Source organism: Eschscholzia californica, unplaced genomic scaffold (assembly GCF_041429995.1).
Source record: "Eschscholzia californica isolate CP2 unplaced genomic scaffold, dmEscCali1.0.p SCAF_2, whole genome shotgun sequence".
In the NCBI taxonomy this organism is placed as follows: Eukaryota; Viridiplantae; Streptophyta; class Magnoliopsida; order Ranunculales; family Papaveraceae; genus Eschscholzia; species Eschscholzia californica.
The window spans coordinates 58,560,663-58,574,472 of NW_028238309.1; the positions used below are offsets into that span (position 1 = coordinate 58,560,663).

The 13,810-nt window shown below is 35.2% G+C and overlaps 2 protein-coding genes across 2 annotated transcripts; one reads left to right on the top strand and one right to left on the bottom strand.

Annotated features, from left to right (window-relative positions):
• The first annotated feature begins 810 nt into the window (after positions 1-810).
• LOC147559593 (homeobox protein knotted-1-like 1) lies at positions 811-5,967 on the top strand. The gene is made up of 5 exons (XM_086661496.1): positions 811-1,934; positions 2,045-2,158; positions 2,456-2,615; positions 5,123-5,376; positions 5,511-5,967. The coding sequence occupies exons 1-5, from the start codon at positions 1,755-1,757 to the stop codon at positions 5,718-5,720; spliced, it is 918 nt and encodes a 305-aa protein (XP_086517622.1). The 5' UTR covers positions 811-1,754; the 3' UTR covers positions 5,721-5,967.
• A 2,172-nt stretch (positions 5,968-8,139) lies between these two features.
• On the bottom strand, positions 8,140-10,164 carry LOC147559594 (nicotianamine synthase-like). The gene has a single exon (XM_086661497.1). The coding sequence runs from the start codon at positions 9,336-9,338 to the stop codon at positions 8,349-8,351; it is 990 nt and encodes a 329-aa protein (XP_086517623.1). The 5' UTR covers positions 9,339-10,164; the 3' UTR covers positions 8,140-8,348.
• Between the last annotated feature and the right edge of the window lie 3,646 nt (positions 10,165-13,810).

The window sequence follows — 13,810 nt, forward strand, 5'->3', positions numbered from 1 at the left end:
AGATGAAACCTCTTTGCTTAAGGATATTAAGAGTAGAAGAGCTTGGAGATACAAAGCCCATAAAAAAAAGAGATCTTCAGATGAATAATGTTATTCCAAATATTCTTATTAGGAAAGATTCACTAGATATTAGCTTTGTTCTTTACGGAGAAATTTTTAGATAATGGTGATAAAAAGAGGAGACTGAAAACTCATCATTTTTGTTAAGGCTCCGTGTTCTGGTAGGAGTGGTTGAAGTATCCATAAGAGAGATACTAGAGAGTTTGAGCAGTAGGTTTGTTGCCTCCACCGCTTTTGTATCAGAACATATTCTTGAAAGATTTTCATCCCGGTTATGCATATAAATATTGTACAAATAATTGTGAATGAGTTTCACAAACCTACACACTACCTTGGGTTTACTAATACCCTTTAGGGAGATTCCATTATTGGAGGAATTAGATTCTTTTGTATTTACGTGTCCCAAACAAATATTTTGGAAAATCACACACCATTTCTGCAGATGTCAAAAAATGACTTTCCGTTAATCAGTCAAGAAATAGGGACTTGATGGATGACAGTGTTCGTTATGAAAGGATATTCCGTCTGGTTGAAAGACATTCCTTCTTCCTTCTCCCGCTCTTTGCTCTTTAGAAACCTGGGGAAAAACCTACAAAGGGTTCGGAAACCGCTTCGACGCTCAAGACAGCCAAATTGCTCTTTGCAGTAAAAGATTGAATATTGATTGAACCTTTTGGGGAATGTGTTGAGGGTGCCCTGTGCAAGACGATGGGACCCTTTTTATAGGCTGAATTAGACCGACTATGATAGACGGTGTAGATGAGGCGGTTGTGATCCACCGTTTAGAAAATTTCATACTGTTCGTAGTTAGGGTTCCTTTTGGTTTATCTCGTATATAGGATAAATAGAAGTTCCTATGTTCAAGGATACTTCATAGATATCCAACCGATGTGATAAATCTTTTAGTTGATGTTTCCTCCTTTGAGACGGTGTAGATGAGTCGGTAAGCGTATGATGTGCTTATGCCTTCCTAGTTTAGGGCGTAAGACATCGACCTTGTTTACGTAGACCCCCTCACTCCTTTAGAGAATCTCAAAACTGATCTGGTTGTGTCTTGGGTGAAACTGGATTGGAGCCACAGTAGCTGATCCTGGCCAATCTCCTAGTTTTGGGTGTAGGTGGCGGAGCTTCGCGACAACAATATCAACTGTTGCTGTATTGGTAGTAGTAGTACAGCAGACACAGTACTGACCGTCTCTCTTCATATGCGTGCGAGAACGTGCGACCTGTACATTTCTCTTCCATCCCCCCCTACCTTACCTTGTCTCTCTCTCTCTCTATCCGTATGCATTTCTGAACCCTATCCTATTCCCGAGTTAACCCCTCTCTCTCTCTAATCTCTCTCTGCATTCTCTTCCGTATTTCTCTCCTTCCTCTTCTCCAAAAAAAGAAAGAGGAAATTAAATTCATTTCTCGTATTTCATCCTCAAGTATTAATGGTAACTCTCGTTAGTAGTTAGTGGAGTAGAACTAGTTAGTAGTAATAATTTATAGATTCTCGTTTTTTACCCAACTTTTTTTTTTTTTAATTTGATAGCTCAGTTTCAATTTGGCTTCTGTCTTAATTATCGACACGTTTTTTCTGGTTTTCCTTTTTCCCTTTTTAAGGATCAGTTTGTTGAAAAATGCATTCACTACTTACTACTAGGTTTTCAACTTTCTTCTAGGGTTTTCTCATCCCGTCCCGTGATCTTATGGATGATTTTTACGGGATTGATCCTACTATTTCAACTACCGTAGAGAAATTTCTTCAATTTGATGGTACTAATGAAACTGAGATACGTCGATCTGAGATGTCTGATCTTCTCAAATCTCAGATCGCTACTCATCCTCGTTACCCTAATTTACTCTCTGCTTACATTCAATGTCGTAAGGTAATCATCATCATCATCATCATCATCATCATCATAATACTTTCTCTCTCTCTCTACACATCACCACTCTCTCTCTGTTTCTTACTTTCTCTCTCTCTCTCTCTCTACAGGTAGGAGCGCCACCAGAAATGGCGTCACTTTTAGAAGAATTAAGTAGAGAAAGTACAGTTTATGGTGGTGGTTGTTCTGAGATAGGAGATGATCCTGAACTTGACGAATTCATGGTATATATAATCTTCTTCTTCTTCAAACAAAAAAAAAACAGTTAAAATTACTTTTTACTTTTTGGGAAATGATAATTTTGACAAAAAAAAAAAAAGGTTCCCAGTTATGTGGCCGGTGTGGTTTCAAACTTTGACCAAATCTAGGCCGTTGAGAGATGAAAATCACAACCGCCACATCAGCTGAGAACTTTTTTTTGTCAAAATCTTTTGTGATTCTAGCATCTCTCTTACTTTTTTTATAACTTTCTTGATAAGTGAGTGAAAGTTGTTTTTTTTATTGTTTGGAATTTTGTATAGGAATCATATTGTAAAGTTTTATTGAAATATAAAGAGGAATTATCAAAGCCATTTGATGAAGCTAAGTCCTTTTTGAACAAGGTTGAATTACAACTTCGTAATTTGTGCAAAGAAACTCCGACCACCACCACCACCACTTCTGGTAGTTACCACTCAACAGGTAAATTAATTAGTAATGCTTACTATGTTATATAATTTTCGCACCGTCTAGACACAGTACCGGAAATAGTAAGATTCGAACACTAATTTGACACAAGGTATTTTATTACACAATCGAAGTATATAGACTTTTTTTTTGTTTAAGTGAACCAAAGTGGACTTAACCATTAGGTGTGAATGTTTGTTAGTCCCAATGACACAAAGGATTAAACTAATGGGTTTCTTAATTTTTAGGGTTTTGTGATGAAATTTGAAGATTTGTCTTAAAAAACTACATCTTTTAGGGGTTTTAGATAGTTATGGTGGACTTTGTATTGATGGTTTCAAAAAGAGTTAAAAATATGGCTTGTTTCTTCTGAGTTTGTACTGAATTTTTGCACATACTTTGTTAATGTACATCTTACTGGACTTTGTCCTTTGATTCTCCTAAATTATGAAAAAAAAAGGTTTCCTCTCTCTCTCTCTCTCTGTAGACTGTGGTGTTGTCAGTCATTGGGGGGTTTCAGGACCAAGGAGAATGTTTATATTAATGACCTAAATAATTATTTTTTAAGTGGTATCTACCAAAACAGTTGGGAGGTAGAGAGATACTGTTTAAAATACTGTGCATATATTGTTTCTTATTAAAACAAGATGTGTGTGCTCATAGCTTAGTAATATGACCTAGTTTGGAGATTCAACCATATGTTTAATTGATTTTCTCGCAGGTTTTAAGTGAAAGTATATCGGTTAGTTAGGTTTTCACATAGTTTTTTCATTCTATCGAGGATGGTTGATTTTTCGATTTCGCAAGAGAACGTATGGTGGAGAGCGTTAGGGAATTGTTACATATAAATGGAAGAAACTTCCTTGAAAGATAATTACGTCATATTGCACGAGCATGATTTACATATTTACATCGTATGACATGCATACATTATATTTTTTTTGGAGAAGATAAAATAGTATCATTAATGAAAAAACAAAACAATGCAATGGCAGAAGTCTAGATGGCTAACCATCCAATACACAGACAAAAGACAAGAAAATATAGATACATTAGGCTTATAGCCTGGATAAAGCATCCCAATTCCTAATGTATAGGCTAAAACATTATATAGAGATGTAATAACGAATAAGCATATAAACTGCCTTTATAACTTCCATGACTTGACTAGTTATTATGGACCTATTTTAACTCACAATTATAGAAAAGTCTAAAAGTTAAAGTATTACTTAGTCCTAAACAAAATCATTGGTTCTTATTTTTAGCTCAACTTTCTTTCTCTCTTGATAAACTTTCCCACTCTAAATTAGCACGGTTGATTCAATTTAAATCTGAGGATAAGTTTACTCTTTTTTACCTTTTCTATTATTTTTTGATACATGAAATAATACAAGAGGATAAACTACAACCACCTCATTGAAACCATGAGTACCTTTTGTGTTTTGGAAAAGATGAGCAATTGTTGGTGGACCAATTGATTGGTTTACCAAGTTCAATTTTGGGAAGCAATTGTCACTACTAGAATTTGGATATGTCATGAAATGGTTGAAGATATCTTCAAAGCTAAGGTCTCTCAATAGGTTGAAAACTTAGAAGGTATATATGCCTGCATGCATGCATGCATGGGCAATGTGGTGAGGGTGTTTGTAAAACCTAGGAGAAATTATTGTGAGTTATTGATATAATGGTGAATTATGTTGTATATGATTTTAAATCTTTAAAGAGTTCTGTTAGCTTAGAGGCACAAGTCATGGAAGAAATATAGTGTCCAAGTTTCTCTATTTGATGCAAATGAACTTAAGATCTTCGTCTATTTAGAGATTGATTAGTGAATAGATATAGAAATTTTAATTGTTCTAGCTATCCGAGGTGGAAAGTGGAAACTCTTAAAGGGGGCCTTGCGCCTAAAGTATTATCTTTTCCCCGGTTAAACGCCCAAAATTTATCCTTTTTGTATATTTATCCAAGTAAACGTGGATTGAATACATTACTTCTTATAATTTGTTATAATAACGTATTTGCATCTTCTCGCTTTATTTATTTCAGTTTATTCTTAGTTTTATCGATGAATACTATTTCTTTTACACTTCCGCAATAATATGCATCAAAGATGGATTGGAACGAACTGGAAAATAGAAATATTTTTCTTAGTTATACTTTTCGTCACCACTTCGTGGAAATGGGAATTTAGGTTTTGTTCCTTGTAGTTTAAGTTTTCATGTTCTCACTTGTGAAAGTCTTTGGTCTTGTTCAGAGTTGTTGCTATTGTCCATGATTATGACTTTCTCTGGCATAATATATGATCCATAGTTCCGACTTTATGTTTTTGAATGGGGTTTTGTGTTTGGACTGGCATCAGAATCGGCAAGGCAAGCAGCGGAGGCTTTTCTATTTAAATAGCATCTGTTTTCTTGTTTTATATATTTTCGTATGAACAATAAAAGAAGTATCTGATACTGAGCTCTAGTAGAAACTACTTTATGCTATAAAGATCATTAAATCATGTTTTAACATGTATACAGATGAAGTAGCTGGTTCCTCAGAAGGGGAGTTAAGTGGTGGGGAGGTTGAAGCATCTGAAAGCCATGAATCTTCCGCTCCTCCTCGTGCAGTTGATCAGGACCTAAAAGAGATGCTTATGCGAAAGTACAGTGGCTATCTAAGTAGTCTCAGAAAGGAATTCTTGAAGAAGAGGAAGAAGGGAAAGTTACCGAAAGATGCAAGAGTGACATTGCTTGATTGGTGGAATACCCATAATAGATGGCCATATCCCACGGTAATTTATCGATCTTTAACACAGGAGCTTCAGTTTTATATTCATTATAATTTTATACTTGAAAAGCATAGAGTTGTTGTAGCTTGTTGGTAAGGGAGATGGGATTGGAATAATGAATATGGGTATTGGTACAGGAAGAGGAGAAAATGAAGCTAGCCGAGGTCACAGGATTAGATCAAAAGCAGATAAATAACTGGTTTATTAACCAGAGGAAGCGGCACTGGAAGCCGTCCGAAGATATGCGCTTTGCTCTCATGGAAGGTGCTGTTGTTGGTGGAGGGCCGCCTATTTATTTCGACTCCGGCGTTGGAGGACCCAGCGTCCAAAACAATGTTTACGATTGAGATATAAAATTCCTCATCACCAACTAAGAAACATTTTATGTAATTTTATAGTTATGATACTGAAGTTGTATGTCATAATGTCAATGTCATTTATTCTATGATCAAGTCGTCAAGTTTAGGATTATGTTAGGGAATATATCATTAGGAATGGTATAGGGAATCAATGAGTTGTGGTTTACTCCCATTTATCAGTCCATGTAATTTATAGTAGCTATCATGGAAGAAAATTGGATTAGTTTCTATGACATATTAGGGTTTCTTTTGAAATCTCTAATGAGAGAGTAACTAGGAAATTTCAATTTACCGAGAGACAAGTGATTGAGCTTTATTTATAGACTTAGTACTTAACACGATCTTAATAAACGTTCGAACCAAAATCTTCTTAAAGGGTAGACCTATTGTATGTCCTTATCAGTATGACGACCTTGCGGCCTTGGGGTTTGTTTCTATGACCTTAAGGGTAGCTACTAACCACTCTAAGTTCAGTTCTCATATCAGTACATATTATTTTATTTTTTGATGCATCAATGTTATATAAATATATTTCAACAAAACAAAAATATGATAGAAATATGTACATTATTAAACAGAAGTGATGTTTGTACAAATAGTCTTTCAACAAAAAAAAAAGTGAACTTTGGTGCTTATAAGGAGTGCCATTAAGAAGTCAAAGGTGGTTAAGAAGTCAAGAAGGTTGTTAGAAGCTGAAGAAGTCAAAGTTTGTTAGAGGTAATAGTGGTTGCCAATAAAGTTAGAAACCAAGGATCCTTTGTTCTCCATTTCTTATGTGTTATGGGCTCTTTGGTTGGAGAGAACTGATAGGATCTTCAAGGAGATGTACAGATCTCCCTAACAACTATTTGTTTTCATTAAATGATTTATTTTCTATTGGAGTTCCCCGTTGGATTGGAAAAAGAATACTTCGTTTTCGGGTTTAGTTTTTAATTGACAAACTTTAATTTCTATGTAATTGTTTTCTTTTTATATTGTGACATTTTCTTTTGTAATTCTCTATGATGACTCCTTGTCATCTTTTTTTCAATGAAATTGCCATTATAAAAAAAAAGCATGTCTCATGTTGTATACTTGTATTCAAAGGAGCTAAAAGACTCGAAACCATGTAAATTGTAATGGATCGATTTTATACATATGAATTGAAATTCTAGTTTAACTCAAAATAAAATAAAATCATCAAGCCTATTAATGGAGTTAATTACTTCGGTAACTCGTTGGACCAGTAGAAGCACTATAAGCTTAATTAGATCTCTTAGATCATCTTTTGTTAACTTTTCTTGTAAATATGTTAGTAATAGACTTGCCAATAGCAAATCAGATGTGTTTGCAAAGCAAACTAGAAACTCCAAATGCTCTCAAGATTGGCATTCGTTTAGGCCATCTTGTTGATGAAATGTCGTATGTAATCCTTCTCTTTTGTTTTAACGGAACGGGTTACTTGAAAAAAAAAACCGTCAATTTGTTTTTGCTTGGGTGTAGCTCAAACAAAAAAAAAAATCTTCCCTATGATGTCAAAATGGAAAAGACAAATAATAAATAAAAATTAAACAACTTGGCCAATCATGTACTATTTGATTGGAATTTGAATAGCCAAGAAATGGAATACAATAAAAATATGAAGATTTGATCTATACTTGCAACCAAACATTCCTCTATTTACTGAAAAAAATCCAAAACTGAATTATCAATTGCTGAAAATATCAAGGATCAAAGTAACAGTTGAGAGTTGAGACAAGTTAATACTCCCAAGTTTTGATCTTTTGAAGTGCCCAAAATACTAGTCTTGCAAAGATCAGTTGGGGGGGGGGGGGGGGGGGGGGGGGGTGGTTTGCAAAGATTTTCCTATCCATCAAGTTTTGATCTTTTGAAGTACCCAAAAATACTAGTCTTGCAAGTTACATCTCTAAAGATAGTAAATTTGTTGTTAAGCTTATGTGAGCAAACAATAGAAAACAACAAACCAATCAAATAATTAAGAAAAGGCCCTTCTTCTAAGTTGAAATATAACTAACACCCCCTTATCTTCTTATATTACTTATAACACCATGAACTCATACTCTGCATTTCTTAAGTTCCTAGCACCAAGTTATCTCGTTCATAGGTCGAGAGTTCAAAAACTCCTTATTTGTTGGAAATGTGGAAATCCGAGCTCCAACCGTTAATGATAGTGTTTAGTTTTGTTACTCCGTATTTGCATATTATTTCAAGCGCAGACCCCAAGTGATGATGTGACCACTATGAACTTTAACCCATTCAAAAAGGTGAGACACCTTAAACTCACAAAAGAAAGAACACACATATTCGTGCACACGCGCGCGCGCACACACACATACATATACACAAATATTCATCCGTACCGGGAGTGAATGTCATTGTAATAGCTTGTAACTCAAACAGTGTAAAATATCGAAAAAAAAGGGAGGCTTTCTTTATTCTTGTAAAACTTAGAAAGACATGGAAACTTAAACACATAACATAAGGTGAAAGCACATATAAGATCCAATTCAAATACATAAACATGGGTTAGACTTAAACAAGCAATAAGTTTTCAGTAACATAACTGAAAATTGAAGTAGCAATTGCAAATGAAAGAAGATGATAATCTTGAATAAATCAAGTGAGTTGTTCTTGATGGTCATGGAGACTGAACTCTTCAATCATGTTACCATGGGTTAGAGGATTGAATGATGGAATCTCTGAACATTTACTTGGTAGAATTATAGTTGCTCCAAGTCCTTGCTGCTGATCCATTACTGAATGGTCCATTACCGAATGATCCATTTCCGAATTTTTCCGGGCGATAATCACCGAGTTTATGACCTCGTCTGTTGGATGATAAACCGAAAGAACCTCGAAACCAGGAAGATCATTAGGATCAACAATTGGGTAGAGGAAACCTCTAGCACCATGAGCACTCCTAAGCATGAGAATAGACCCTGGTGCCATATACTTACCCAAATGATCAATGACTTTAGCCTTCTCTTCCTTGTCCATTCCAACTAAAGCAGCTAAGAAAACAACTTCATATTCTCCCAACCCATTACATATATCAAAAACATCTGTAGTATGAAAGAACATTCGTTTCGATAAGTCAGCATCGGCCGAGACCAATTGAATAGCCAAAGAATTAGCTAAAGGATCGATATCGAAATTGTGAAAAGAAGTAGTCCTTAAGTGATAGGAAGCTAAGACAATTGAAGTAAGGGGAAGAGGACCGGAACCGATAAAAGCGACATGGGTAGGGACATTAGTGATATATTTGTTAAGTATAGTAAATTCAAGATGGCTAAGTTTGAGATAGTTAGAGTAGTAAGGGAAGATATTGATGTGGTCAAGTGGGTTTTCATAAGAAACTAAAAGAGTTGAGAAGTGAGTTTCTAGTAGGCCTTCAGCCTCCCCACAAAGTTTAATGAGTTTGGAACGGATTTGTTGAAGGGAAGTGGATAATTTGGTAACATCAATGGGAGAAGGAGGCATACAAGTGAGGACCAATTGAGTGAAAAGAGTGTTGACATCTTTGGAAGGTTTGAGATTGCCTAAGTTTGAGATGTTGTCATAAATCTCACACACTTTCTCAATCAATTTCTCTTCCTCACAACCCATGTCGACACTCTGTTGTTATTGAAGTAGTGATAAGTTAGGATAGTTTTGCAAGAGAGGGATATTAGATAAATGTCCCTCCTTGCAGCTTCCAATGCTCACTCTTTCTTGTTTCTCTCTCTCTCTCTCTGAACTCTTTAGATTGAGGAAGTTCTCTCTCCTTCAACCTCCAAACATGGGTCTTTATTTATGAACAAAATCTGTAGGACCCACATAAACATTTCTCTAGGGAGAGAGAGAGAGAAATGTTGAGATGGTGGTTAGTTACAAGCAAGATAAACCTTTTTGAGCTAGCTTTTTTTAGATGCTTCTTACTTTTAGCAAATTTTGATTAGCTTTAGCTCTTGTTTATTATCTAAGTTTTTCAGGGTTTTATTATGTATATTTGAATATACCCTAAGTGTTGTTATGATGTCAAATTCCTTGGCTTTTAGGAATTCAACAATTTAATTCGCATTAGAAGAAGAGAATTTCACAGTCAAGTCTTTCTACAGTAGGCTCAAAACCGATAAGATAGAACCGCTTTCATGCAAGGATTTATGTAAAGCAAATGACACAAGAACACTGTTATTTTTCACAGGGGAAGCTTGTCTAGGTAAACTCCTTGCTCAGTATAAGTTGCAAAGGATGAGGTTGACATAGGTAAACAGATCGACGTCGCACGTGTAAAAATGCAAGTGAGGCCATGGGGCACGTCTTTTTTAGTTTGGAAACCTGGAGACATTTTTTTAGCTTGGTGAATTACTGAATACATAGAGAAAAAATGTCGGAGACGTGGAGATGCACAGGAGTAGAACTCTAGCAAAAGAACATGGGAATTTTTAAAGATCAGGCCAATACACTAGAAGCAACCGTCTACATTATTAAGTTTAAGATATATATATATATATATATATATATATATATATATATATATATCCCGTAGATATGAAATTTTTAAGAATTATGATTTTCATGTGTTTCCTTGATCATTTGGACACATTACTTTTGTGAGGAGTGAGGGGCGGGATGTTGGGTTAGGGGGTTGCATAAATTAGTTTCATTCTTGTACTTTTTTATATTTTGAAGAACTTAAGCTATTGCCTGCTTTTATTAGCTACTAGAGTAAGAAATAATATTAGGGCAATTTGTCGTCAACTACCTTACCATGCAACTTGCTTCATTCCTGTACTTATTCTTTGCCTTCAAACCTTTTAATATAGTTTTGCAGTTTTCAAGAAAAGAACAAAGGTCTATTTTATTAGGGGTTTTCCTCTTTAAATTAGGGCTAGACTGTTTTTTGGTGAGGATATTAGACTCTTACCCATAAACTCTAAACCCCAAACTATAAAATTATGGGTTTTTTGAACTTACTTACCCCCTCATCACTAATTGGTAATTGAATTTACCCCCCTCAATAATGAGTAATTGAGTTTACCCCCTTAGATTTGTTATTTTTGATAAAAACACAAAGGTTGTGTTTGGGGTACGTGAAATAAATGTGACTACCAAGAACAATCATCATTCAATATGATTTCTCGTAGTTGTTCCACTTTACTTTTATTGTTTGATTTAGTCGGTAATAAAATTAGTAAAGATTGATTTTGGTTGTAATTTGTGATTTTATCATCTCATGCCAAACATGTCCTTAGTAGTTTTGCTAAAAATACAAAATTCAAGGGGGTAAGCTCAATTACTAATTACTGAAGGGGGTAAACTCAATTACTAATTAGTTTTAAGGGGGTAAGTTCAAAAAACCCTAAAATTAAATTTTAGAACTTTCTCTGATTAGATTAAAGGCTAATTAGATTAATTGTATATGATGATGATCTATGTTTAGGAAAGAATTTTTTTTCTCTTGAATTAATGTTAGATCATTTCTACGGAAATTATACATAAAACATGATATTTAGTAATGGATTACAGGTTGTACCAAAGAAGTCATACCTATAACTATAGGAAGAACGACTTTTGGTATCTACACATAACTTTGTGAAAATGACTTAACAACTTGTAAACTCTATAATTATACATTGGTATCTGTCATGTTCAGACTAGTATGCCCTCTAAAGCCTAAACGTATAAATACAATTAGTAAACATATTGTCCCACCCAATCTGATTGAGAGTGTGTCTGGATCTTTGATTATAGGTGAATATACTTATCTTAATTATCAATTTTTGATGAGTTTTAGGTGAGAGAAATTGCGTGAAAAATATTTAAGAAATAGAATTTTGTACAGAAACATATAGTCGCCGAAAAAGTATTGGTAATAGAAGTTACCATCAATAATTGCTTCAAATGTTTGGATTGGATACGCAATGTCTAATAGAGAGAAAGAAAAGATGTTTACGGTATCGTGGAAGACACACTCCCTTTCTTTGCCTTATCCAGAGAGTGATGACCAAGTGATCGAGGTAGTTAGCACAGAAAAGATGTTAACGATATCGTGGAAGACACACTCCTCTTCTTTGCCTTATCGAGAGAGTGAGATGACCAAGTGATAGAGATGGTCAGGAGAAACTTTTTTTTACCTAATTTTGAAGGAAAATGAAGTGGGGACTCCCTCGGGCATACTTCCAAGTGTATCTCCCCTCACAAGACAAGGTCATTTTAGTCTTTTCAGTCTGACAAAAATTGTGAAGATACCAAAATGACTTTGTCACTGTGAGGGGGAGTACACTTGGGAGTATGCCCAGGGAGCGCCCTATCATTATTGTTTGAATGGGTAAATTTTACCTTATATGCCACAGCATGGACTTTAACTGCACCAACGTCATCTCTTGTCTCCCCCTTGCACTTGGGATGTTTGCTATAGGAGTATAGATTTATGGAGCCAAGAGGCTGAGCCAGGAATAGGGGATGGACAGGTTTTTTTTTGTTGAAGAGGGGATGGGCAGGTTGAAAACTAAAGTCAATATCAAGAGTTTCAGCAAAAAAAAAAGTCAATATCAAAGAGTTTACCAAAAATTTCACTGATATCTAATGAATTTTTAACTCAATATCAAGAGTTTATGGAGTCAAGAGACTGAATCTCGAATAGAGACTATATATGAACGACCCAAACCGTCTATATGACCGCCTTGTGTAAGAAAAGGAGTAATGACGATTTTATCTTTTGTCCTGTACCTATATAGGATAGGCAGTCATGTGGAGGGTACATAAATCATTTTTGCTTTAGTTTTCATTTTCAGACCCATAACTTATGAGAAAAATGTAAATTAGGTCAATTTACATATTTTGTTTTCACTTATATCTCATACAGTAAATTGCCTTGCGCGGAGGGACACTAAATCCCATCGAATATCAATCAATTAGATTTATTGGTTGATTTTAGTTCCTACATGTACAGTAGAGTATTTGACGTCTCTAAATGAAATATGTTGTTGTTGATTGCTTCACAATCAAAGGTAGGGGCCACAATTTAGGCACTGAGAGCTAATAGAATTTGGGAAAAAGAAATATTGGCTCATTGGCTCTATATAATATGGAACAGCCATTTTTGTGAGGACTTTAGTGTCGACATATAATGTCATCATATGGCCTCAAATAGCACCCTCAAAAACCCTAATTCAAATTCAACTCTTCAATGTGGACATACTACTTTTTTTCCCCCCCTTTATAAGTAGAGTACTAGTTGTATTTTCAATGGTGCAAATTAGTGTTCAATAGTTACTTTTATTTCAGTGGTTCATGAGAATGTTTATGATTATGCACAGATGCTTTTTATGGGATTTTGAAATTTCATATTGTTTTGTGACCCTAGCTTTTAAAACTCTTTAGGGAGATTTGTTTGATAAAATGAAACCCACCATGTGGAATCATGATTCATACAGATAATAGATGTGAACATTAGACTGTCATAAATATCTCACGAATCAATAGAAGGTTGTAATAGGTTTCTCTTTTTGTTGAAAGAGTTGTAACACATTATGCAATTGAAAGCCCAAAGTCTTAACAGTTGTCGATATTGTCCTTATTTTACACACCTCACACAGGTACGGTATTTACGGAGTTTTATTCTTGGCGAAGGTTCTACGGGCCCTTCTAAAAAGCCTCGACTCTGATACCACTTGTGACACCCCAAACCCTAGCAGTTGTCCATATTGTTTTACATCGTTCACGAGAGTGTTCGGGCCTGTCAATAGGTGTATGCCTAAGCTTAATAAGTACCGAGGTCTTCTGACATGCTCGTGGAGCCTTCGCCAAGAAAAAAATTTCGTACATGTATTAGGTGGTAAAAGTGAGAACAATATCGACAAGAATTAATTCCGTTTTGGCCCCCAATTGTGTTCGACAGTTCGTTTTCGCCCCCAAACATTTTTGTAAACCTCCCAATATTACCCTCATGGCAATTCTGTAATTTAATTCATTTGTTTTTCTCTTTGTCCACCTCACCTCAAATTTTCACGTCACCTTCTTCCACATCATAGTTCATCGAAAAATGTCGTCGGAGAAGGTCGCAGGCCGACGACTTTTTCCGGTGACCTTAAATT

Bases quoted from the DNA above. Each gene is read 5' to 3' on its own strand.
- LOC147559593 (XM_086661496.1), top strand. From the start codon at position 1,755: ATGGATGATTTTTACGGGATTGATCCTACTATTTCAACTACCGTAGAG. The intron at 1,935-2,044 runs GTAATCATCATC...CTCTCTCTACAG, and splicing joins CTTACATTCAATGTCGTAAG to GTAGGAGCGCCACCAGAAAT. The intron at 2,159-2,455 runs GTATATATAATC...AATTTTGTATAG, and splicing joins CTGAACTTGACGAATTCATG to GAATCATATTGTAAAGTTTT.
- LOC147559594 (XM_086661497.1), bottom strand. From the start codon at position 9,338: ATGGGTTGTGAGGAAGAGAAATTGATTGAGAAAGTGTGTGAGATTTAT.